Source organism: Callithrix jacchus, chromosome 22 (genome assembly GCF_049354715.1).
Source record: "Callithrix jacchus isolate 240 chromosome 22, calJac240_pri, whole genome shotgun sequence".
Classification (NCBI taxonomy): domain Eukaryota; kingdom Metazoa; phylum Chordata; class Mammalia; order Primates; family Cebidae; genus Callithrix; species Callithrix jacchus.
Window position 1 is genome coordinate 19,597,861 of NC_133523.1, and position 25,322 is coordinate 19,623,182.

The 25,322-nt window shown below is 39.3% G+C and overlaps 1 protein-coding gene across 1 annotated transcript; it reads right to left on the reverse strand.

Annotated features, from left to right (window-relative positions):
* Positions 1-4,752: 4,752 nt before the first annotated feature.
* LOC144580943 (uncharacterized) lies at positions 4,753-25,322 on the reverse strand. Its single transcript, XM_078362029.1, is given in 5 exon segments — positions 4,753-7,750; positions 7,752-9,273; positions 18,671-18,769; positions 19,265-19,391; positions 25,119-25,322. Coding segments are annotated over 5 exon segments (1,869 nt in total). The 5' UTR covers positions 25,152-25,322; the 3' UTR covers positions 4,753-7,662.

Genomic DNA, 25,322 nt, shown 5'->3' on the forward strand with positions numbered 1-25,322 from the left:
TGATTTTTTGTATGTAGAATTAGTTTTGATTTCACATCTCTAACTTAAATAGATGCAGAGTGCAAAAAGAAAAAAATGCACAAAAGAAGTTTGAAAAAATTTAACATTCCCTTATGATAAATCTCTGAAAAAATTAGGTATAAAGCAAATGCACTTCATCCAATAAGTGCCACATATAACCAAAAAATGCTCACTGTACTCAACAGGGATATGTTACTAGCTTTTACTCTTAAGAGCCAGAATGAAGTAAGGATACCGCGCCCGGCCAACAAATTAAACTTTCAAAATATAAAAGCACCATCAAAAAGTCATACCATTTCTATACATTAATAACTATCTTCAGATCTTGCACGGCGGCTCACACCTGTGATACCAGCACTTTGGAAGGCTGAGGTGGGCAGATCATGAGGTTAGGAGTTCAAGACCAGCCTGGCCAATAGGGTAAAATCCCATAACTTCTAAAAGTACAAAAATTAGCTGAGTCGGTGGCAGGCAGCTGTAGTCCCATGTACTCCGGATCTGAGGCATAAGAATTTATTTTTAACCCGGGTGGAGGAGGTTACAGTGAGCTGAGATAGCACTAATGCACTGCAGCCTGGGTGACAGTGAGACTCAGTCTCAAAAGAAAAAAAAGACAATAAAAAACAAAAAACAAAAAGCTCTCTCCAAATGAAATTAAAAAACAATTTCATTTACAATAACTATAGTTTGATATAAATTTAACCAAAATTTAAAATTTATATCATTTTATTAAATTTAACTTTATATTCTACTGTAAAGAACATTATAGAAATTTAAAATACATAAATGGAATAATATCCATGAACTGGCATTATTAATAAATATTTGTATTACACAAAATTTCCTATAGGTTTAATGCAACCTCTATCAAAATACCAGTGACATATTTCATAGAAATTCTTAAAAAGTATATCTAAAATTCATATGGTACCACAAAAGACCCTGAATAGCCAAAGCAATCAAGACAAAAGAAGTGGAGGTATCACCCTACCTGAGTTTGAAATGTACTATAAAGCTATGGTAACCAAAACACTATGGTACTTGAATAAACAGAGAAACCTAGGTCCATGGAGCAGAAGAAAAAAAGAGCAGAAATATATCCATGTATTTATAGCTAACTGATTTTAAATATAGGTGACTTTTTTTTCTTTGAGATGGAGTTTCGTTGTTGTTACCCAGACTGGAGTGCAATGGCATGATCTCGGCCCACCGCAACCTCTACCTCCTGAGTTCAAGCAATTCTCCTGCCTCATCCTCCTGAGTAGCTGGGATTACAGGCACGAACCACCTTGCCCAGCTAATTCTTTTTGTATTTTTAGTAGTGACATGGTTTCACCTTGTTGACCAGGATGGTCTCGATCTCTTGACCTTGTGATCCACCCACCTCGGCCTCCCAAAGTGCTGGGATTATAGGCATGAGCCACCGTGCCCGTCCAAGGTGACTTTTTAAAAGGGAAAGAACAGTATCTTCATTAAATGATGTTAAGAAAACTTTATAGTCACATGCAGACAAAAAAAAAAAAATGAGACCCTCTTCTCACACCATATGTAAAAATAAACTGAAATTAAATTAGCGGCTTTAAGGCCTGAAACTCTGAAACTATTATCAAAAAAAATACACTGAATGCCCTATAACATTGGTCTGGGCAGCAAGTATTTTGATTTAACGTAAATATCCCAGGACACAAAGAATAAATAAGTCACATCACTTCAAATTAAAAAGCTGCTGTGCAGAATCTGATACAATCAACAGAAGGTAACAACTAAAAAAAATGACGAAAATATTTGCAAATTATACATGTGACAAGGTGTTGATATCAAAAATATATTAACAATTAAAAAACTAATAACTACTAAAAATAAGCAAGTAGCTGAAATAAGTATTTTTCAGGAAAAGACATACATCTGTCCAATGGATATATTTGAAAATGCTCAATGTCAATTATTATCACAAAAAGGTAAGCCAAAATATAAAAACTATGAGATATCAACTCATTCCTGTTAGAATGACTCATTAAAAAGAAAAAAGTGTTGGTAAAAATGTGAAGTAAAGGGAATCCTTGCAGAGTTTGGTGTTTTGTTTTTTTTTTTTTTTTGAGACGGAGTTTCGCTCTTGTCACCCAGGCTGGAGTGCAATGGCGCGATCTCGGCTCACCGCAACCTCCGCCTCCTGGGTTCAGGCAATTCTCCTGCCTCAGCCTCCTGAGTAGCTGGGATTACAGGCACGCGCCACCGTGCCCAGCCAATTTTTTTTGTATTTTTAGTAGAGAGGGGGTTTCACCATGTTGACCAGGATGGTCTTGATCTCTTGACCTCGTGATCCACCCGCCTCGGCCTCCCAAAGTGCTGGGATTACAGGCGTGAGCCACCGTGCCCAGCCAACAGAGTTTGGTTTTAATGTAAATGAGGACAGCCATTATGAAAAAATGAAATAGAGATTTCCAAAAAAACTTAACTACCATGTAATACAGCAATTGCACTACTGGATATATATACAAAACAAATAATATCAGAATGAAGAAACGTTTGCACTTCTGTTGTTTGCAGCACTTTTCACAATAGTCAAAATACAGAATAAACAGTTCAACATCCAATAAGTAAATGAAGACAAGGTGGTAGGTATACACAATGGAATACTATTTATTATTTTGTTTGTTTGTTTGAGACAGAGTCTCTCTCTGTGACCAGGCGCCAGGCTGAAGTGCAGTGGTGCGATCTTGGCTGACTGCAACCTCCACCTCCTGGGTTCAAGCAATTCTCCTGCCTCAGCCTCCTGAAGTAGCTGGGACCACGTGTCAAGGTATTTAGAATGGAGGGTTGAAAAAATGTCTGTCAAATAATACATAATTACAGTCGAATAGGACAAATAATTTTAAGAGATTTACTGTACAACATGGTGACTACAGTTCATAATGTATTTGGATTTTTGAAAAACAAGACAATGTCACATGATCTCACCAAAAAATGTTAACTATGTAAAAGTATTAGTTACTTTCTCTGAGATGAAGTTACAAACTAACTGCAGCAGGAATCTTTGCGAATCATTATGGAGAATCTATTACAGAGCAAAACCTGTAAGGTATGTTTGCTACCTTTATATATAAAAACATCCTCATGACTTGCTGAGTGCGGTGACTCAAGCCTATAATCCCAGAACTTTAGGAGGCAGAGGCGGGTGGATCACCTGAGGCCAGGAGTTCAAGACCATCCTGGCCAACATGGTCAAACCCCATCTCTACTAAAAAAAAAAAAAAAAAATTACCTGGGCGTGATGATGCGTGCCTGTCATGACACATGCCTGTAATCCCAGCTACTTGGGAGGCTGAGGCTGAGGCTGAGAATCACTTGAACCCGAGAGATGGAGGTTGCAGTCAGCCAATCATGCCACTGCACCATTGCACTCCAGCCTGGGCAACACAGCCGGACTCTGTCTCAAAAAAAAAAAAGGAAAAGAAAAATCCTTAAATGACTTATGAAGCCTCTCTAGTACTTAGCTGAACAAATTAACTCAATAGATAAAAATACTTATGTCAATTATAATAAGTGAAAGGAACAATCACTAAAGAAAAGAAAGCTTATATATTGTTCTCCCATTAAAAGAACAAAATGGAGTGCACCAACTCAATAAAGTGTAACAATACATTAATTTTGGAATTAACATCTAAAAATTATTTTGAGTGTACTAAATTTTCTTTTTTGGGGGGACGGAATTTCGCTCGTTACCTAGGCTGGAGTGCAATGGCGCGATCTCTGCTCACCGCAACCTCCGCCTCCTGGGTTCAGGCAATTCTCCTGCCTCAGCCTCCTGAGTAGCTGGGATTACAGGCATGCTGCACCATGCCCAGCTAATTTTTTGTATTTTTAGTAGAGACGGGGTTTCACCATGTTGACCAGGATGGTCTCGATCTGTTGACCTTGTGATCCACCCGCCTCGGCCTCCCACCGCGCCCGGTCGAGTGTACCAAATTTTATAAAAATTCTTGAATGGGTGCGGTGGGTCACGCCTGTAATCCCAGCACTTTGGGAGGCAGAGGCGGGTGGCTCACGAGGTCAAGAGATCGAGACCATCCTGGCCAACATGGTGAAAACCCGTCTCTACTTAAAAAAATCCAAAAATTAGCTGGGTATAGTGGCGTGCGTATATAGCCCCAGCTATTTGGGAGGCTGAGGCAGGAGAATTGCATGAACCCAGGAGGTGGAGGTTGCAGTGACCCAAGATCGCGCCACTGCACTCCAGCCTGGTGCCTGGCGACAGAGCAAGACTGTCTCAAAAAAAAAAATAAATAAATAAATAAATAAAAATAAAAATTCTTACAATCACAGACCAGTTCACATAATGAATACTTCATAAAATATAAAACAAACAAAAAATATGTAAGAACAAAAAAAGTAGGGGTCTAGCATGAATACTAGGCAAGTAAATACAGAGAATTTGCATGTGAAGATTCAGAACTGTAAGTCATGGATTTTGCAGTAAGAAATTCAATACAAAGCAGAAAGTATATATTTGCTTTCAGCATTTTTTTTAGATTTTAAAATTTTATAGTAGTCACCTTAATTTTTTTCCCCATATTACCCTTTTCAAACTCATACTCATATAAACGCACTCCATAATTTTCTTACACCTAAGGTTTGTCTTTACACTAATATATATTTAACTCTATGTAAGTCAAAAGTAAAAGTCTGTATGTTTTTGCAGGCAGACAGGCCACACGTTCAAAGAAAAATATATAAAATTTGAAAAAACATTTATTAAGAATCTAAAAATGAATTATATCATACTTGTCTATAATTTTTATGACCATAAAAATAACCCTGTAGTAAATAAAAATTGTACCTGTAAAAAATTTTTTTAAGCATAGAATTGGATTGTTTGTAAAACAAAAGATAAATGCTAGCACTGAAGGATGCCTCACTTAATGCTGATATGACTATTACATATTCTACTCCTGTATTAAAATAAGGCATATATCACATAAATGTGTACTCATATTATGTACCCACCAGGATTAAAATAGATTTAAATGATTAAAAACAGAATAAAAATTTAACCTGGTCGGACATGGTAGCTCATGCCTATAATCCAAGCACTTTGGAGTCCAAGGCAGGCGGATCACCTGAGGTCGGGAGTTCAAGACCAGCCTGACCAACATGGTGAAACCCCATCTTAAAAAAAAAAACATTTAACCTACAGAAATAATATTCTTTATTTGCAGTTGAAAGCCACTGGCAAAAAAAAATTACTAGAGACATTAATCCATTATGTATATTGTTATGATCTTTTACCTATACCCTTGGATAAGGTGGAAGAGGCTAAAGTTTGTGGCATAATAATGCTTCATTGAATGCACAATGGTGTTTAACATGTAAAAATTTTGAATTAAAGTATTAACTTTATTAATCTAAAATTTTTTAATGTACTGCATTTCATTATATAAAAGTACAGTTAATATACTACTAATTTAATTTTAAACACGTTGTCTTCATATGACAATGCACAATATTACTCTGAACATCTCCGTCATGCATCACTCAATATTATGTTAACCTTTAAGAGCCTCTCCACTGAGATTTTCATCAGGCATTTTACATTTTAATGTCTTTACTTTTGTATAGAAAAGATCATAAATAATGCCCACCTAATAAAAAAGAACTTCTTGTCTAGAGGCCCAGGTGGGTGGATTACAAGGTCAGGAGTTTGAGACCAGCTTGACCAACATGGTAAAACCGCATCTCTATTAAAAATGCAAAAATTGGTTGGGTGTGGTGGCAGGTGCCTGTAATCCCAGCTACTTGGGAGACTGAGACAGGAAAATTGCCTGAATCCAGGGGATAGAGGTTGCAGTGAGCTCAGTCGTGCCACTGCACTCCAGCAAGACTCTGTCTTAAAAAAAAAAAAAGCCAGATGCAGTGGCTCACACCTGTAATTCCAGCACTTTGGGAAGCCGAGGTGGGTGGATCACAAGGTCAGGAGTTCAAGATCAGTCTGGCCAAACAGTGAAACCCCATCTCTACTAAAAATACAAAAATTAGCTGGGTGTCATGGTGCACATCTGTGATCCCAGCAACTCAGAGGCTGAGGCAAGAGAATCACTTGAACTCAGAGGCAGAGGATGATGCAGTGAACCGAGATTGCGCCACTGCACTCCAGCCTGGGAGAATGAGCAAAACTCCCTCTCAAAAGAAAAAAAACAAACCAAAACAAAAAAGAATGTCTCCTATCTTTGATGCAACAATTGATCCATGCTTTCATGTGTGAGTCCAATAGAAATGAAGAAACAGGGAATAATTTCAGGATTGAATGACATTATTATTTACTTCTCAAAAAATATGTAATATATTTTAAGAAATATACTTTGAATGTAATAATAACTGCAAAAAAAACTTCTGATTCTCTTAAAGTTATATACAAATAATTTTTCTACCAACTTTAGTTTTAGATTTTCTATACTCAGCACTCTGATTTAGGATATCTGATGTGTCAGTGCCTTATATATTTTTATCATAAGTACTCTGATATTTGCATAGACTTATGTATTAATTTAACTTTTACTGCATCTGCATAAATATCCTCTAGTATAAACTGTTATTTTCTAAGATGTAGGTTTTGAAAAAGTGTTTTTCCAAATCTATTACATCTGCACAACTTTTCTTCAATATAAATCCCCTGATGCAGAACAAAGTTTGAGCAACTACTTCAGAGTTTTCCTCTAGAACAAAATGTCTATAATAAGATCTATGATACCGGTAAAGAGGTATAACTCTCTTTATATTTGTAATGTTCATCTTCAAAATAAATACTCTTCACTATGAAAGCTTGTATTTTCTGAAAAATCTTGACAGAAATTGCACTTATAATCCTTTTATTAAGTACGAATTCTCTGGTGTTAAGAGGTGAGCATGTGGTGTGAGATGTGAGCAAGTAAGACGTAAGTAAGATATGAAAATGGATGATTTTCCAGTCTTTATATAATTTATCTCAAGTATAAAGGCTTTCTTGTACAATAAGGTGTGAGCATTGGTTACAAGTTTTGCCACATTGTTCAAACGTGTAGGCCTTTTTTATAGTATAAATTATCTTACCTAAATCAAGTGTGACAACCATTTAAAGGCCTTGTCTCATTCTTCAGATTTCTAGGATTTCTCACCACGATAATTTCTTTTATAGTTAGAAAAGTTTGAGGTGTTGTCAAAAGCATTGTCAAGTATTTCAGGTTTGTAAAGTTTCTTTTCAGTATAAATTATTTTATGTCTGTTAAGAATTGAGGGCTGGCCGGGTGCAGTGGCTCATGCCTGTAATCCTAGCACTTTGGGAGGCCGAGGCGGGTGGATCACCAGGTCAAGAGATCGAGACCATCTTGGCCAACATGGTGAAACCCTGTCTCTACCAAAAATACAAAAATTATCTGGGCGTGGTGGTGAGCGCCTGTAGTCCCAGCTACTCAGGAGGCTAAGGCAGGAGAATTGCCTCAACCCAGGAGGTTTAGGTTGTGGTGAGCCGAGATCACACCATTGGACTCCAGCCTGGGTAACAAGAGCAAAATTCCGTCTCAAAAAAAAAAAAAAAAAAAAAAGAATTGAGGGCTTATTAAAGGCTTTGCCAAGTTTTTCATACTTGTAGGATTTCTGTACAGTATAAATTTAATACTTAGTAAGACTTGAGAAATGGTTAAAAGCTTTGTCACATTCTTTACATTTGTAGAGTTCCTCTCGAGTATGAATTATTTTGTTTAATAAGGTTCAAGGTCTGGTTAAACGTATTGCCACATTCTTCATAGTTGTAAGGTTTCTTTCCAGTATGAATTTTCCTATGTTTAGTAAGAGTTGAGGATTGGTTAAAGGCTTTACCACATTCCTCACATTTGTAAGGTTTCTCTCCAGTATGAATTATCTTATGTTTAGTAAGGTTTGAGGACCGATTAAAAGCTTTGCCACATTCTTCACATTTGTAAGGTTTCTCTCCAGTATGAATTATCTTATGTTTAGTAAGGTTTGAAGACCGATTAAAAGCTTTACCACAGTCTTCACATTTGTAGGGTTTCCCTTGAGTGTGAATTTTCTTATGTGTAGTAAGGATTGAGGACCGATTAAAAGCTTTGCCACAGTCTTCACATTTGTAGGGTTTACCTCGAGTGTGAATTTTCTTATGTGTAGTAAGGATTGAGGACCGATTAAAAGCTTTACCACATTCTTCACATTTGTAAGGTTTCTCTCCAGTATGAATTATCTTATGCTTAATAAGGTTTGAGGACCGATTAAAAGCTTTGCCACAGACTTCACATTTGTAGGGTCTCTCTCCAGTGTGAATTCCCTTATGTTTAGTAAGGTTTGAGGACCGATTAAAAGCTTTGCCACATTCATCACATTTGTAAGGTTTCTCTCCGGTATGAATCATCTTATGTGTGGTAAGGTTTGAAGACTCATTAAAGGCTTTGCCACATTCTTCACATTTGTAGGGTCTCTCTCCAGTATGAATTCTTTTATGATTAGTAAGGGTTGAGGACCAGTTAAAGCCCTTGCCACATTCTTCACATTTGTAAGGTTTCTCTCCAGTATGAATTATCCTATGTGCAGTAAGTAGTGGGGACTGGTTAAATGCTTTGCCACATTCTTCACATTTGTAGGGTTTCTCTCCAGTATGAATCATCTTATGTGTAGTAAGGTTTGAAGGCTCATTAAAGGCTTTGCCACATTCTTCACATTTGTAGGGTTTCTCTCCAGTATGAATTCTTTTATGTGTAATAAGGGTTGTGGAAAATTTAAAAGCTTTGCCACATTCTTTGCATTTGAAGGGTTTCTCTTCAATATGAATTCTCTTGTCTCTAGTAAAGGTTGAGAACCACTTGGAGCTTTTGCCATGTTCTTCACATTGGTACAAATTCTCCCCAGTATGAACTCTTTGATGTTGACTTAGGTGTAAAAGCATGCAAAACGATTTGTCACATTTTTCACATTGGAAAGGTTTCTTTTTAGTCTGTCTTATCTTATGTCTATTTAAATTAAAAAATTTATGAAAGACTTTCGCATATTGATCACATTGAAATACTTTGCTCCGGGTAGTTGTGAAACACTGGCTGAATTCATTATAACCTTCTTTGTGCACCTTACATTCATCCACCACACTTTCACAGCCTTTTCTTAACTGTAAATTCTCATGTCCACATTTTCCGTATCTTCTCAGTATCACTTGTTGAAAAGAATCTTTTATGTCTTGATCTGGCCAAAGGTATTTGGGAAAATAAGAACACATAGCTGAAAGAAATAAAAACAACAAATTGTTAAACTTACTATGCTTAGATAAACATACTTTACAAATTGAACCTATATTATAAAGGTAGCTGAGGACTGTAATCCCAGCACTTTTGGAGGCCAAGGCAGGCATATCACCTGAGGTCAGGAATTTGAGACCATCCTGACCAACATGGAGAAACCCTGTCTCTACTAAAAATACAAACTTAGCTGGGTGTAGTGGTGCATGCCTGTAGTCCCAGCTACTAGGGAGGCTGAGGCAGGAGAATCACTTCAACATGGGAGGCTGAGGTTGTGGTGAGCCAAGATCATGCCATTGTACTCCAGCCTGGGCAACAAGAGCAAAACTCTGTCTCAAAAAAAAAAAAAATTCTGAGGCCCAGGGCAGTGGCTCACGTCTATAATCCCAGCACTTTGGGAGGACGAGGGGGGTGGATCACAAGGTCAAGAGTTTGAGACCATCCGGGTCAACATGGTGAAACCACATCTCTACTAAAAATACAAAAATTAGCTGGACATGGTGGCGCGCACCTGTAGTCCGAGCTACTAGGGAGGCTCAGGCAGGAGAATTGTTTGAATCCCGAGTTCATACTGGGGAGAATTTGTACCAATGTGAGGCTCAGGCAGGAGCCAGAGGTTGTGGTGGGCCGAGATCGAGCCATTGCACTCCAGCCTGGGTAACAAGAGCAAAACTCTGTCTCAAAGAAAAAAAAAAATTCTGAAACAAAAAATGTTGAAATAAAGAGGCTCAACAAACAAACTAGGATACACACAAAGATGTTTATAACAAACATATATATAAGAACAATTTCAAAAGTCACAGAAAAGAGAATGGAGCTGCAAGATAAAAATGATGTGTCACTTACAAGCATAGTCCTATGAGATAGGTGTGAACTGTCAACAAAAACTGTGCCAGCCACAAAGAAACTGTGCGATATAGTTAACATCCTGAAGAAAATAGCTATCAAGTGAGAATAATACCATCAGCATATCTATCCTGCCAAATAATTTTATAAAAAGACCTTAAAACATAACCAAATTTTGAAAAGTTATGTTGCAATTCATATGCCCTAAATATAAAGAGAGCTGAAAACAGTTGCTTTTACTGAAAATAACATGATTCAACAAAACAACACATAATTGTATAAAATGCCTTATTTTCTGGGAAGAAAATGGACATATACAAAAATGGAATTTCTTAGCATTATAATAATGGTGCAAAAACATTTTTAGTTATTCTCTAAAATTTGAAAGGTAAAAGCATATAAATCATTATAAACATTTATTAATGAATATACAACATGATATATATAATTAGCAACATCAATGACAAATTTGAGGGCAGATATGAGAAAAAAATTTTTGGATGCAGCTGAAGTTCATTTTCACCAGATTGAAATAGATTTTTGTATCTTTTAGAGGCTTTGTGTAATCCCCAAGGTACCACCAAGAATATGTCTGCATAGATACACAACACAAAATAAAAAAGTGAAAGCATATCAAGATAAGTATAAAAAAGACACAAAGACAGAAAAAGAGAATGAAGAACAAAGATACAAGAAGCAAATAAAACAAAATAACAATACTAAGTTTTCATAAGTGAAGAAATGTAAAATTATTCTCATACAAGCAAATGCTGAAGGAATACATCACCACCAGGCCTGCCTTGCTAGAGCTCTACAAAGAAGCACGAAATATGGGAAGAAAAAACCATTACCAGTCATTGCAAAAACACACTGACGTACCAAATCAATGACACTATAAAACAACTACATCAACAACTCTTCAAAATAAGCAGCTAGCACCATTTGGACAGAATCAAAACCACACATAACAATATTAGCCTTAAATGGTATAGACTGAATGCCTCAATTGAAACAGAAGGGCAAGCTGGATACAGTTACGATACAGTTACTCATTCTATAAAACCAGCATTGTCCTGCTATCAAAACCTGGCAGAAATTAAAAAAAATAAACAAACTTCAAGCCAATATCCCTGATAAACATCAATGCAAAAATTCTCAATAAAATACTAGCAAACTGAATCCAGCAGCACATCGAAAAGCTTATCCACCACAATCGAGTTAGCTTTATTCCCAGGATGCAAGGCTGGGTCAACATACAAAAATTGACAAACCTAATTCATCACATAAACAGATCTAAAGACAAAAATCACATGATTATCTCAATAGATGCAGGCCGGGCATGGTGGCTCAAGCATGTAATCCCAGCACTTTGGGAGGCTGAGGCAGATGGATCACGAGGTCAAGAGATCGAGACCAACCAGGTCAACATGGTGAAACCCCATCTCTACTAAAAATATGGAAAAAAAAAAGAATTAGCTGGGCATGGTGGCACGTGCCTGTAATCCCAGCTAATCAGGAGGCTGAGGCAGGAGAATTGCCTGAACCCAGGAGGTGGAGGCTGCAGTGAGCTGAGATCGTGCCATTGCACCCCAGCTTGGGTAGCTAAGTGAGACTCCATTGCCAAAAAAAAAAAAGATAGATGCAGAAAAGGCCTTTGACCAAATTCAACATCCCTTCATGTTAAAAACTCTCAATAAGCTAGGTATTCATGGAACATACCTCAAAATAATAGGAACTATCTATGACAAATCCACAGCCAGTAGCATACTAAAAGGGAAAAAGCTGAAAGCATTCCCCTTGAAAACTGGCACCAGACAAGGATGCCCTCTCAGCACTCCTATTTAACATAGTATTGAGTTCTGGCAGGGAAATTAGGCAAGAGAAATAAGTGATATTCAAATAGGAAGTCAAACTGTCTCTGCAGACGACAGGATCCTAGATCTAGAAAGCCCCCCTGTCTCAGCCCAAAACCTTCTTCATCTAATAAGCAACTTCAGGAAAGTACTGAGATACAAAATCAGTGTGCAAAAAACACAAGCATTGCAATAGGCCAACAATAAACAAGCAGAGAGCCAAACTACAAAGAAACTCTCATTCACAATTGCTACAAAGAGAATAAAGTACCCAGGAGTACAGCTAACAAGGGAAGCGAACGACCTCTTCAAGGAGAACTGCAAACCACTGTGCAAGAGGATCAGAGAGGACCCAAATAAAAAAGACAGAAAGAATCAATATTGTAGAGATGGCCATACTGCTCAAAGTAATTTATAGATTCAATGCTATTCAGACTAAACTACCATTAACATTCTTCACAGAATTAGAAAAAAACTATTTTAAAATTCATATGAAACCCCAAAAGATCCCATATAGCCAAGAGAATCCTAAGCAAAAAGAACAAAGCTGAAGGCATCATGATATCCAACCTAAAAGTGTCCTACAAGACTGTAGTAACCAAAGCTGCCTGAAACTGTTATAAAAACAGACACGGAGACCAATGGAACAGAATACAGAACTCAGAAATAAGATTCCGTATCTACAACCATCTGATCTTTGAAAAACCTGACAAAAACAAGCAATGGGAAAAGGATTCCCTTTTAATAAATGGTACTGGGAGAACTGGCTAGCCATATGTAGAAGGTTGAAACTGGACCCCTTTCTTCCGTCTATACAAAAATTAACTAAAGATGAATTGAAGACTTAAATGTGAAACTCAAAACTACAAGAATCCTAGAGGAAAATCTAGGCAGTACCATTCAGAACATAGGCATAGGCAAAGATTTTATGATGAAAGCAATTGCAACAGAAACAAACATTGACAAATGGGATCTAATTAAAGAGCTTCTGCACAGCAAAAGAAATTATCATCAGAATGAACAGACAATCTACAGAATGGAAGCACATTTTTGCACTCTATCCATCTGACAAAGGTTAACATCCAGAGTCTACAAAGAACTTAAACAAATCTACAAGAATAAAACAACCCCATTGGAAAGCGAGCAAAGAACAAGAATAAACACTTCTCAAAAGAAGACATTTATGTGGCCAAAATCATGAAAAAACATTCAACATTAGTGATCATTAAAGAAATGCAAATCAGGCCAGGTGCAGTGGCTCAAGCCTGTAATCCTGAGGTGGGCCGATCATGAGGTCAAGAGATCGAGACCATCCTGGCCAACATGGTGAAACCCTGTCTCTACTAAAAACACACAAAAAAAATGAGCTGGGCGTTTTGGCGTGTGCCTGTAGTCCCAGCTACCTGGGAGGCTGAGGCAGGAGAATTACTTGAACCCGGAGGCGGAGGCTGCAGTGAGCCGAGATCACGCCACTACATTCCAGCCTGGCACCTGGCAACAGAGCAAGACTCTGTCACAAAAAAGAAAAAAAAGAAAGAAATGCACATCAGAATCACAATGAGATACCATCTCACGCTAGTCAGAATGGTGATTATTAAAAAGTCAAGAAACGGGCTGGGCGCGGTGGCTCAAGCCTGTAATCCCAGCACTTTGGGAGGCCGAGGCCGGTGGATCACGAGGTCAACAGATCGAGACCATCCTGGTCAACATGGTGAAATCCCGTCTCAACTCAAAATACAAAAAATTAGCTGGGCATGGTGGCGCGTGCCTGTAATCCCAGCTACTCAGGAGGCTGAGGCAGGAGGATTGCCTGAACCCAGAAGGCGGAGGTTGCGGTGAGCCGAGATCGCACCATTGCACTCCAGCCTGGGTAACAAGAGCGAAACTCCTTGAGAAAAAAAAAAAAAAAAAAAAGTCAAGAAACAACAATGTTGGGGAGGCTATGGAGAAGCAGACGTGCTTTTACACTTTTGGTGGGAATATAAATTAATTCAACCATTGTGAAAGCCAGCATGGTGACTCCTCAAGATCTAGAACCAGGTATACTACTGGACCCAACAATCCCATTAGTGGACATATACCAAAAGAATATAAATCATTCTATTATACAGATACACAAATGTGTATCTTCATTGCAGCAAAATTCACAATAGCAAAGACATGGAATCAACTCAAGTGCCCATCTACAATGGACTGGATAAAGAAAATGTGGTGCTGGGCATGGTGGCTCATGCCTGTAATCCCAGCACTTTGGGAGGCTGAGGTGGGTGGATCACGAGGTCAGGAGTTCAAGACCAGCCTTACCAACAAGGTGAAACCCCATCTCTATTAAAAATGCAAAAACTGGCCGGGCATGGTGGCTCACGCCTGTAATCCCAGCACTTTGTGAGGTCGAGGCAGGTGGATCACGAGGTAAAGAGATAAAGACCATCCTGGCCAACATGGTGAAAGCCCATCTCTACTAAAAATACAAAAATTAGCTGGGCGTGCTGGCATATACCTGTAGTCCCAGCTACTCAGGAGGCTGAGGCAGGAGAATTGCTTGAACCCAGGAGGGGGAGGTTGCAGTGAGCCGAGATCGTGCCACTGTACTCCAGCCTGGTGCCTAGCAACAGAGTGAGACTCTGTCTAAAAAAAAAAAAAAAAATGCAAAAATTAGCCAGGCATCGTGGCATGTACCTGTAATCCCAGCTACTCAGGAGGCTAAGGCAGGAAACTCACTTGAACCCAGGAAGCAGAGATGGCAGTAAGCCAAGTTCATACCACTGCACTCCAGCCTGGGTGACAGAGTGAGACTCCACCTCAAATATAAAAATAAAAAAAAAAAAATAAAAGGTGCTCTACTTGATTATCCTCTTTACAGCAAAACAACTTTTCAGTAATCCCTGAAAAAAATGCCTTCATGAGAGAGCCAGGCATCATGGCTCACATCTGTAATGACAACTATGGGGCACACTCAGGTTGGAGAATTTCTCCAGGCCAGGATTTCAAGACCAGCCCAGGCAATACACAAGACCCCATCTCCAAAGTAAGTGCTGTTAAGAGACCTTTGAGATTTACAGAGGGAATTGTGAAATTCTGCTAAAGCCCAAAATTGAGGAGTGTTTTTTTCAGAGGACAGGACCTCATTCAGGTGGGAAACTACCTGATCTTGGCTACAGAACAAGAAATGGCCCAACCAACTTGGTCCCACTGAGAATTCTGAAGTTAACCCTGTAATTATTACAACCGCCTCCCTGTTACAGTTTGAGAGAGGTCCTGCCCTACCAGAGATGTGGAGGAAGATACCCATTTACAGCCACACAGTTTTTACTGTGGCCCCTCAAGCAGTTCAGTAACTCAGTTCCAGATCTCTGAGCCAAACTTCATTACCACTTTTGCCTAAACAGAAATTCACACAGTGACTTGAAACCACTCTGTGTACTCACTCAGTGAAAGCCATACCCATTCACCTGCTGATGTAACGGCCATTATATATGGACCCAACCGCAGAAACCTGTCCTACAGATCAAAGTCCTGAAGGATAAAATCTGTCCAAAAATAAAATGGAAATTACAACTACCCAAACCCTTTGTAACAAGCCACCTAAAGGTGGACCCTAGTGCAGACGCAGCAGCCTGTGACCAAGCTACAAACCCTCCACTACAAACCCAGAGGGCATCCCATCACTCTAGGCACACAACAGAAAATGATCTTTGCCTCCTGAAACCAGTTTATAAAATCGTAAGGAGTTGTTGCTCCTTCAAATTCACAGACACCAATATGAAAACATATTGTGCCCACCGTCAATGCTTCTATTTTAATGTGGAACTGAAAGTGTGTGGCACAAGAATTACTCAAAAACATTTTTAAAAAGCCATTGGAATTGAAAAGAAATAAGTAAAAATTGCTGTTGTGGATTATATGATCTTATATATAAAAAACCATAAACAATATATTAAAATTTGTCTAAACTAATAAATACAGTCAGTAACTTAAAGTATAAAATTAACACAGAAGTTATGATTCCATACACTTAACACAAAATATCTGATACAATAAAGAAAACAATCTCATTTATAATAGCATTAAAATAATAAATTTCTGAGAACAAATTTAACCAACAAGATGAACAATCTTTGCGATGAAATATATAAGACTTTTTTTTGAGACTGAGTTTCGCTCTTGTTACCCAGGGTGGAGTGCAATGGCATGATCTCGGCTCACCACAACCTCTGCCTCCTGGGTTCAGGCAATTCTCCTGCCTCAGTCTCCTGAGTAGCTGGGATTACAGGCACGTGCCACCATGCCCAGCTACTTTTTGTATTTTTAGTAGAGACCGGGTTTCACCATGTTGACCAAGATGTCTTGATCTCTTGACCTTATGAGCCACCGTCCTCGGCCTCCCAAAGTGCTGGGATTATAGGCTTGAGCCACTGAGCCTGGCCAGAAATATATAAGATATTAATGAAAAAAATTAGAGAAGACAAAAATAAATTTAAAAATATTTTATGCTGGCTGAGTGTGATGGCTCACACCTGTAATCCCAGCACTTTGGGAGGCTGACGCAGGTGGATCATGAAGTCGGGAGACAGAGACCATCCTTGACAACATGGTGAAACCCTGTCTGTACTAAAAATACAAAAATTAGCCAGGCATGGTGACACATGCCTATCATCCCTGCTACTTGGGAGGCTGAGGTAGGATACTCACTTTAACTCGAGAAATGGAGGTTGCAGTAAGCCAAGATCACACCATTGCACTGAAACCTGAGTGACACAGTGAGAATATGTCTCAAATAAAAAAAATTATGCCTATGGATTGAAAGAATAAATATTACCGGGTGTGGTGGCTCACTCCTGTAATCTCAGCCCTTTTGGAGGCTGACGCTGGCATATCACCTGAGGTCATGAGTTCCAGACCAGCACAACCAACAGAAGAAACCGTCTCTAGTAAAAATACAAAATTAGCCAGGAGTGGTGGTGCATGCCTGTAATCCCAGCTATTCGTGAGGCTGAGGCAGGAGAATCGCTTGAACCCAGGAGATGGAAGTTGCGGTGACCTGTATTGTACCATTGCACTACAGCCTGCGAAATAAGTGAAACTCCATCTCAAACAAAAACAAACAAAAAACAACAAAAAAGGAAGAATAAATATTGTTAAAGTGTCACATTATAAGTATTCTACACATTCAATAAACTTCCTGTCCAAATTCCACTGGCATTTTTTTCATGGTAATAGAAAATACAATTCTAAAATTTACAAGAAACTACAATAAACTTAAATAGCCAAAGCATTCTTGAGAAAAAAGAACAAAGCAGAGGAACATCATAATTCACCATTATTTATTTATTTTTTGTTTTATTTTATTTTTTTGTGACGACGTTTTGCTCTTTTTGCCCAGGCTAGAGGGCAATGGCACCATCTTGGCTCACTGCAACCTCTGCCCTCCAGGTTCAAGAGATTCTCCTGCCTCAGCCTTGCAATTAGCTGGGACTACAGGCACGCCACCACACCTGGATAATTTTTGCATTTTTAGTAGAGACGGGGTTTCACCTTGTTAATCAGAACCACCTCCTTGGCCTCCCAAAGTGCTAGGATCACAAGCATAAGCCACCATGCCCAGCATAATTTTCAATTCCAAACTATATTTTAAGACTATAGTAATATAGTTGGCTTGGCACGGTGGCTCACACCTGTAATCCCAGCGCTTTGGGAGGCTGAGGCGGGTGGATCATGAGGTCAAGAGATCGAGACCATCCTGGCCAACATGCTGAAACTGTCTCTACTAAATACAAAAAAAAATTAGCCAGGCATGGTGGCACATGCATGTAATCCCAGCTACCTGGGAGGCAGAGACAGGAGAATCATTTGAACCCAGGAGGCAGAGGTTGCGGTGAGCAGAGAATGCGCCATTGCACTCCAGCCTGGGCAACAAGAACGAGAACCTTCGCTTCAAAAAAAAAACAAAAAAGGCCAGGTGCAGTGGCTCATGAGTATAATTCTAGCACTTTGGGAGGCCGAGGCGAGGGGATCACGAGGTCAAGAGCTTGAGACCATCCTGGTCAACATGGTGAAACTCCGTCTCTAATAAAAAAGTACAAAAATTAGTTGGGCCCGGTGGTAAATGCCTGTAGTACAAGCTACTCCGGAGGCTGAGGCAGAAAAATTGCTTGAACCTAGGAGGCGGAGGTTACTGTGAGCCGAGATCGCGCCACTGCACTCCAGTCTGGGTAACAACAGTGAAACTCTATCTCAAAAAAAAAAAAAGGCTATAATAATACAAACAGAATGGAATCTGCAGAAAAATTAACAAAGACGCCTCTAATGCTACAGAAATCACTACTCTCACACATTCCAGACATGAAGCAAAAAGAGAACTAATAGTTTAACATAGAGGTTTTCAAAATTATGCAAATATTTGTGTGTCCCCCAAAAACAATTAAAAAGCAGTCAGATTGTACGGTCTCTACTATGCCATGAAGAGAACTTTAAGTAGAATTTTTAGAGAATTTAAAAGCATAAGACAAAAGATGCCTCCACGTGAGAGAAAAATTTAAGAAAATACTCAGGCTTCCCAAAAACTATTTGCTTTTCAACATACCTTCCCAAATCCAGTTGTAAGAACTGCTTTTTTTTTTTTTTTTTTTTTAACCTTTGGACCTCTCATCTGTGATGTCTATTGTATTCACTTTCACCTACCGTTGGGTCTGGCCACCATCTCATGTCTCTTCACGTTACAGGGCTCTTTCCCTTGCACCAGACAGGTGATCGGGTTTTCCTTACAGACAGTAATACCTGCTTCATTAAAAATAAATAACATGTATCATTCTTCTATTCTCTAATTACTAACCTAGTACTGTGCTCAGTAAAAAGTATGTAATAGAATATTCCAGAAAATTAATCCCCAAATACTAATTAATGAGAGACATCTCTAAATATTTTAAATTTGTAAGTCCTTAATTTTACTACCTAGTACTTATGAATTAAAAATTGATGGCGGTAAATAGAGTTTAAAATATGGGCAATGATATTTTATGCCACTAAATTTCAGGAATTACCATTAATCTAGAGTAAAGGATACAGGGCAGCTGAGGAATGTGGAAAGTTCAGGTCAAGATCAAACATGTTGAATAAATTCTTTTCTACATAAACAAATTCATCAAGATTTTCTTAAAAAAAAAATCAGAAAGTCATTTATACAAAGCATAAATTACCAAAATTAAAAATTCTACAGAAAAAGAGACATGAAACTTTTAGGATATATTAATAATTGTGTAATAAAGTTATTCTCACCCAAGAAGACCAGGTTTCTGTAGTTCTCTAACATCACATTTCTATACAAATCCTGCTGAGCAGGGTTCAGGCATTGCCACTCCTCCAGAGAGAATTCTATGGCCACATCCCTAAATGTCAGTGTCTCCTGAAAAACACACAGACACACATATATTTAACAAGTGGCCATGGGAAGAATTTCTTATTTGAGTTAAGGTGAAATGACAGCGTAAAGACAATTGGTTCTGACTTACAAAAATAACAAATTATCCAATAATTTTCAACGCAGAAATATTTTCTAATGTATTCTCTTCCCTTGAGGGCAGAGGAAGGCATAAGATACACATCACCAGTGCCTATCTGATAGTCTTCTGGATGATAAACTGTGGGTGGGAGACCCCTTAAGTATGAGGAAGGAGTCAGAAGCCTCAACCTGTTCCCATATAAATAATGAAGAAGAAAATAACTAGAGATATAACTATAGTGGTTATTCCTAGGTGATCTTAGTTATTCAGAGGTTATCTTAGTTATTCATAGGTAACCATCAAGATATATATACATATACTCAGCATAATCTTTTACTAAAGCCTCTGAGGTCGAAGTATGAATCTAAGGTGACAGTGTGAAAGAAGTGACCAGAAAACACTGTTAAATGTGAAATAATGTTTCACTATTATTGAACTATGTTGTGTAAATATGTTATTGGTATGTGTTCCAAAACTATGGAAAACTCCTATAATTCTAATATGACTAAGTGTACAACATTAATAATCACAATTGTTACATAAAATTATTGTATGCCACAGAGCTAACCAAACTTCATTTTCAATCATTTTTTTTTACTGTGACTACACTAAGACTTTACTATCCAATCGTCTTCTGTTGATCCTCTTCAAAAGATGATTTATTCTTAAGACTTTCACATATTTTGTTGTTTGTTTTTTGTATTTTTGAGGAGTCGTCTCACTCTTTCACCCAGGCTGGAGTGAAGTGGCATAATCTCAGCTCACTGCAACCTCTGCCACCCAGGTTCAAGCGATTATCCTGCCTCAGCCACTTAAAAAGCTGGGATTACAGGCACCCGCCACCACACCCAGCTAATTTTTGTGTTTTTACTAGAGATGAAATTTTGCCATTTTGGCCAGGCTGGTCTCAAACTCCTGACCTCAAGTAATCCATCCACCTGGCTCACCCTCCCAAAGTGCTAGGATTAGAGGCATGAGCTACTGCATCTGTCCGACAGATATTCTTAAATGAAAGCTTATGATAACTTTAGGAATTGTGGCATTAGAAGAGAGAATAAATTTTAGTATTTGGGAAGTGAAATGTTCATGACTATCAAACAGAATAGGAATTAACTGAAGGGACTGAATTAATAGAAGACTGAGTAATATTTTTGACTTTGCATAAAATGTCACTGATCCTTTGGTTTTTCACACTCAAGAAACTCTGGGCCAGGTGCGGTGGCTCACGCCTGTAATTCCAGCACTTTGGGAGGCTGAGGCAGATGGGTCACCTGAGGTCGAAAGTTCGAAACCAACCTGACCAACATGGAGAAACCCTGTCTCTAATAAAAGTACAAAATTACCCAGGCGTGGTGGCACATGCCTGTATTCTCAGCTACTGGGGAGGCTGAGAAAGGAGAATTGCATGCACCCAGGAGGCAAAGGTTGCGGTGAGCTGAGATCGCATCATTGCACTCTAGCCTAGGCAACAAGAGCAAAACTCCATCTCAAAAAAAAAAAAGAAAGAAAAACTGAATAGTTAGGCAAAAATATCATCACCCCTATTCAGCATGAAATAGTTACAGAAAACGGATCTTCATCCCTCTACAATCCTTAGGACTAACGGTGCCCTTGTAGAAAAAAAAAAGAGGCGGGAGATGTCAGAGGTAGACGGAACCAGAGCAAATCTATTTTGAATAGGGGCTGGGTAAAACAGGGCTGAGATTACTGGACTGCATTCCTGGAGAGTTAGGCATTCTAGGTAATAGGATAGGATAAAATGTCAGCACGAGATACAAGTCGTAAAGACCTTGCAGATAAAACAGTTTGCAGTAAGGAAGTCAAATAACATCCACCAAATCCAAGCTGTAACAAGAGTGACCTCTGGTCGCCCTCACTGCTACACTGCTCCCAGTGTCATAACAGTTTACAAATGCAATGGAAACATCAGGAACTTACCCTATGTGGTCTAAAATTGGGAGGCATAAATAATCCACCCCTTGTTTAACATATAATCAAGAAATAAAGAGAAAAATGTGCAACCAGCATCCCTCGGGGCTGCTCTGCCTATGGAGTAAGCCATTCTTTTCTTTCTTTTCTTTCTTAATTTTTTTTTTTTACTGTACTGTATGGACTCACCCTGAATTTTTTCTTGAGCGAAATCCAAGAATCCTCTTGTGGGGCTTGAATTGGAAGCTCTTTTCAATAAGAACTCTGCACATTTTCTTCTTTTTCCCATTAAAAGAATCAGCTGAATTTGTCTCCAGCCGTCTAAATAAAATTTTTCACAGGCTCCAGAACTTTGAACTATTCTCAGTCTGAGTCAACATACAACCTCATTTTATATCTCTTCTAAGAGCATGATGACTTCACAATAAAATATTCTCTGATCTAAAAATCTGATTTTTCACCCTTCATTTGCCATTCCACTCCCACCTTCTCTCTAATCTTGTTTGCTGCTCCCTAGAAAAGAAAGCCCCTGTCTGTCTAAACTTTGCCATCCTTTCTTTTGTGTAAGACCCTCTCAGTCCCCTTTCATCTTAACCTTAACTGCATTTAGCAGTAAGTCTTCTTCCATAACTGGGATGCGCAGGCTGAGACATCTGCAGAAAAGGCATGCCAGAAGAAAAACTAACGTTGCTTTTAAAAACTTTTCGCAAGCTCAATATTAGCCTTAGCTCTTAGTCACTGGGCTCAAGATTTAATTTCCATGTTAGTTACTCACTTGGTTTTTGAAACTACATGTTTGAAAAATTCAGCAAAATTACTCAAACACAGTGTTCATGTAAGGGAAGGATATTTTAAGCTACTTATATTTTATACATAAACAAGAAAAGCAGAAGTGTCTATTCCTATCAGATAATATATAAATTACTTTTATTGAAAATCATGTAGTAAACAATTAGTCATATAGGAACACTTCTAAATGGTACCAAATTACATCTTATAAAACTCAGAAATCAAGATAAGACGTGAACAGAGATATTCACTCTCAGAAATTTACCCTCCTAAATGAATCTATGTAACTCACCAATTATCTACCACATTTCTCATGAAAATGTATTAATTGGCCGGGCGTGGTGGCTCATGCCTGTAATCCTAGCACTTTGGGAGGCCCAGGCAGGCAGATCATCCCAGGTCAGGAGATCAAGAGCAGCTTAGCCAACATGGTGAAACCCCATCTTTACTTAAAAAATACAAAAATTCGCTGGGTGTGGTGGTATGTGCCTGTAATCCCAGCTACTCAGGAGACTGAGGCAGTAGAATCACTTAAACCTGGGAGGAGTAGGTTACAGGGAGCTGAGATCTTGCCACTGGACTCCACTATGGGCAACAAGAGTCAAACTCTGTCTCAAAAAAAAAAAAAAAAAAATATGGCCGGGCGCAGTGGCCCACGCCTATAAACCCAGCACTTTGGGAGGCCGAGGCGGGTGGCTCACAATGTCATGAGATCGAGACCATCCTGGTCAACAAGGTGAAACCTGAAAATACATAAATTAGCTGGGCATGGTGGTGTGCGCCTGTAGTCCCAGCTACTCAGGAGGCTGAGGCAGGAGAATTGCTTGAACCCAGGAGGCGGAGGCTGCAGTGAGCTGGGATCGGGTCATTGTACTCCAGCCTGGGTAACAACAGCGAAACTCTGCCTCAAAAAAAATAATAATACTAATAAAATAAAATAAAATTATACCTTTCAAGCCCTACTAATGTAATGCAATTTACATCTGAAAAACTGAGATCAAAATAAGTAATATTTTTCAACGTGACAAACCAGGCAGTGCTGATTAAAAACAGATGTGTCTGACTTATGTTTTAAGTCACGCCATTCAATCACTTGAGAACCACCCATTCAGGAGACGCTGCATCATGCCCCAGTGACTGCCCAAAGGGCATTTGACTTTGCAGGTTCTGACACCATCTCTCTGGAGTCACTTTTTGTTTGGTCTTCTGGGACACTATTTTGTCTGTGACAAATTTTGGGCTTTTTAACACTTTTTCTTTCACTATATTTCTTTCATTATCTTTCTCCACCCTTAGAGAATACAGGGGGCAGAGATTATTTCTGTGTTTTCCCCTCAGTACCAGCATCTGACTGGCTGACCAGCAATGTGTGTCCAAGAAATAAAAGCTGGGTTTGGTGTAGACAATTTTAATGCCTCAGGGGTTACGTTTTGAAAAAAAAGAGTACACCAGAAGATTCCTCGGAGCCCCAGGGCATCCACTTGCTTCTTTGAGAGGAAACATTTTATACCTCAGGTCGTCCTATGGGAGAAAATAACCCAGAAGCTGATAGACCCTAGGCACTTTAGCTGACATAACCATGGTGGATATCTTGGTTTATCCCAGACGGTACTGAAACCCAGGACCAGAAAAAAACTAAAGGGTGGCTGAGGACACATCACCTCATAGAGATTCCAAAGGATAACCTGGACCCCAAACATTCTAACGAGATCTCTGTGCCTAGAGAGGATGTAAGGAGAAGAGGCACAAAGAGCTTTTACAATACAGCGTCAGGGGGATTATTCTTTGCTTTCTTCTCATGGGCAATATTTACAAACAGATACAAATCTTTTTAAAACTGTCATTTAATGCTTTGCAAAAATAATTAATTAAACATGATATAGAAAAGTACACTAGATAAATAGCTGATGCTGTAAATTACGGAGGACAAGCTGACATTTGGGAATGCCAGATGAAACTGGAAATTCACTATCTTACTGCGAGCCAGAGTGAGGCTGCAGAAATGAGGGACAGAGGTTAGACTTAAGACACTGATTAGGACACAGGTGAAAAATGCAGCAGAAAATCAGTTTCCCCTGGAGTTTGAAAATAATTAAATGTCAATTAGACCGAGGTGTCTCTTGTCCCTGGATTCGTACTTAAAAAAAAAATCTAACTGAGGGGCATTTTTTAGTAAATAACTACACTGAGAGAAAATTCAGCCTTAACTATAAACTGCCAATTAACCTCTGATTACATAACCAAGAAATGTTCACCTTTATTGCACAAATGAAGAAACTCCATAACTGTACCTAACCAGTTAGTGAATTTGGTTTTCTTCATCATGCAGTTTATTTATTTGTATTTTTATTTCTGATGAATTCACAGAAACAGGCTTCAGAAGGTGGGCATCATGCAGTTTATAACGCTCTTTCCTTCAAGCCCCGTCCATGAACCACAAATGACAAACCACAGCAGGTGCTTGACAACTGTTGAATCACTCTTCGATTAAATTATTTAATGTTTTTAGGGTGACTCCCATACATTTTTAGCAGAAGAAAAGAGCTGGGAACCCCACGGACTAAAGCTCTTCACACTCATGGAACCCGCACCCGGAGTCAGGATTCTCCCCCTGACGACCCTCCTGTGGTCCCTGCACAATCGGAGACGCGACGCTACGGGTGAAGAGCCGCCCAGGGATGGCTCCAGACCAGAGCACAGTCACTGGGCAGGGAAGAGGCAGTACACCGGGCCCGGCTGTAAGCGCAGCCGCCATCTTATGGCTGAAGGGGACTGAGGCCGAGCTGGGCAAGAACTCCGGGCGCAGACTGTGGAGCTGACTGCGGGGAGCCCTGAGTCCCCCCACAGCCACTTCCCAACGGTTCCAACCAGCCCCTTCCCCTGTCTCGGGAGGTTCGACCCGGCACTCTCACCATTTCTAGGGCTCCAGGGGGTCCCGGCGTCATAGCTGTGGAACTCCCAATACCTTCAGGTCGCAGAGCCACAGAGGCTGGGACTCTAGGAGCAGAAGACACAGAAAAGTGAAGATGAGACCCGGAGCTCCTGCAGCGGGAAACAAAGGCCGCGCCACATTCCGGAAACCTTCCGGTCCGCTCCAGCTGCGTGCGCGATTGGAC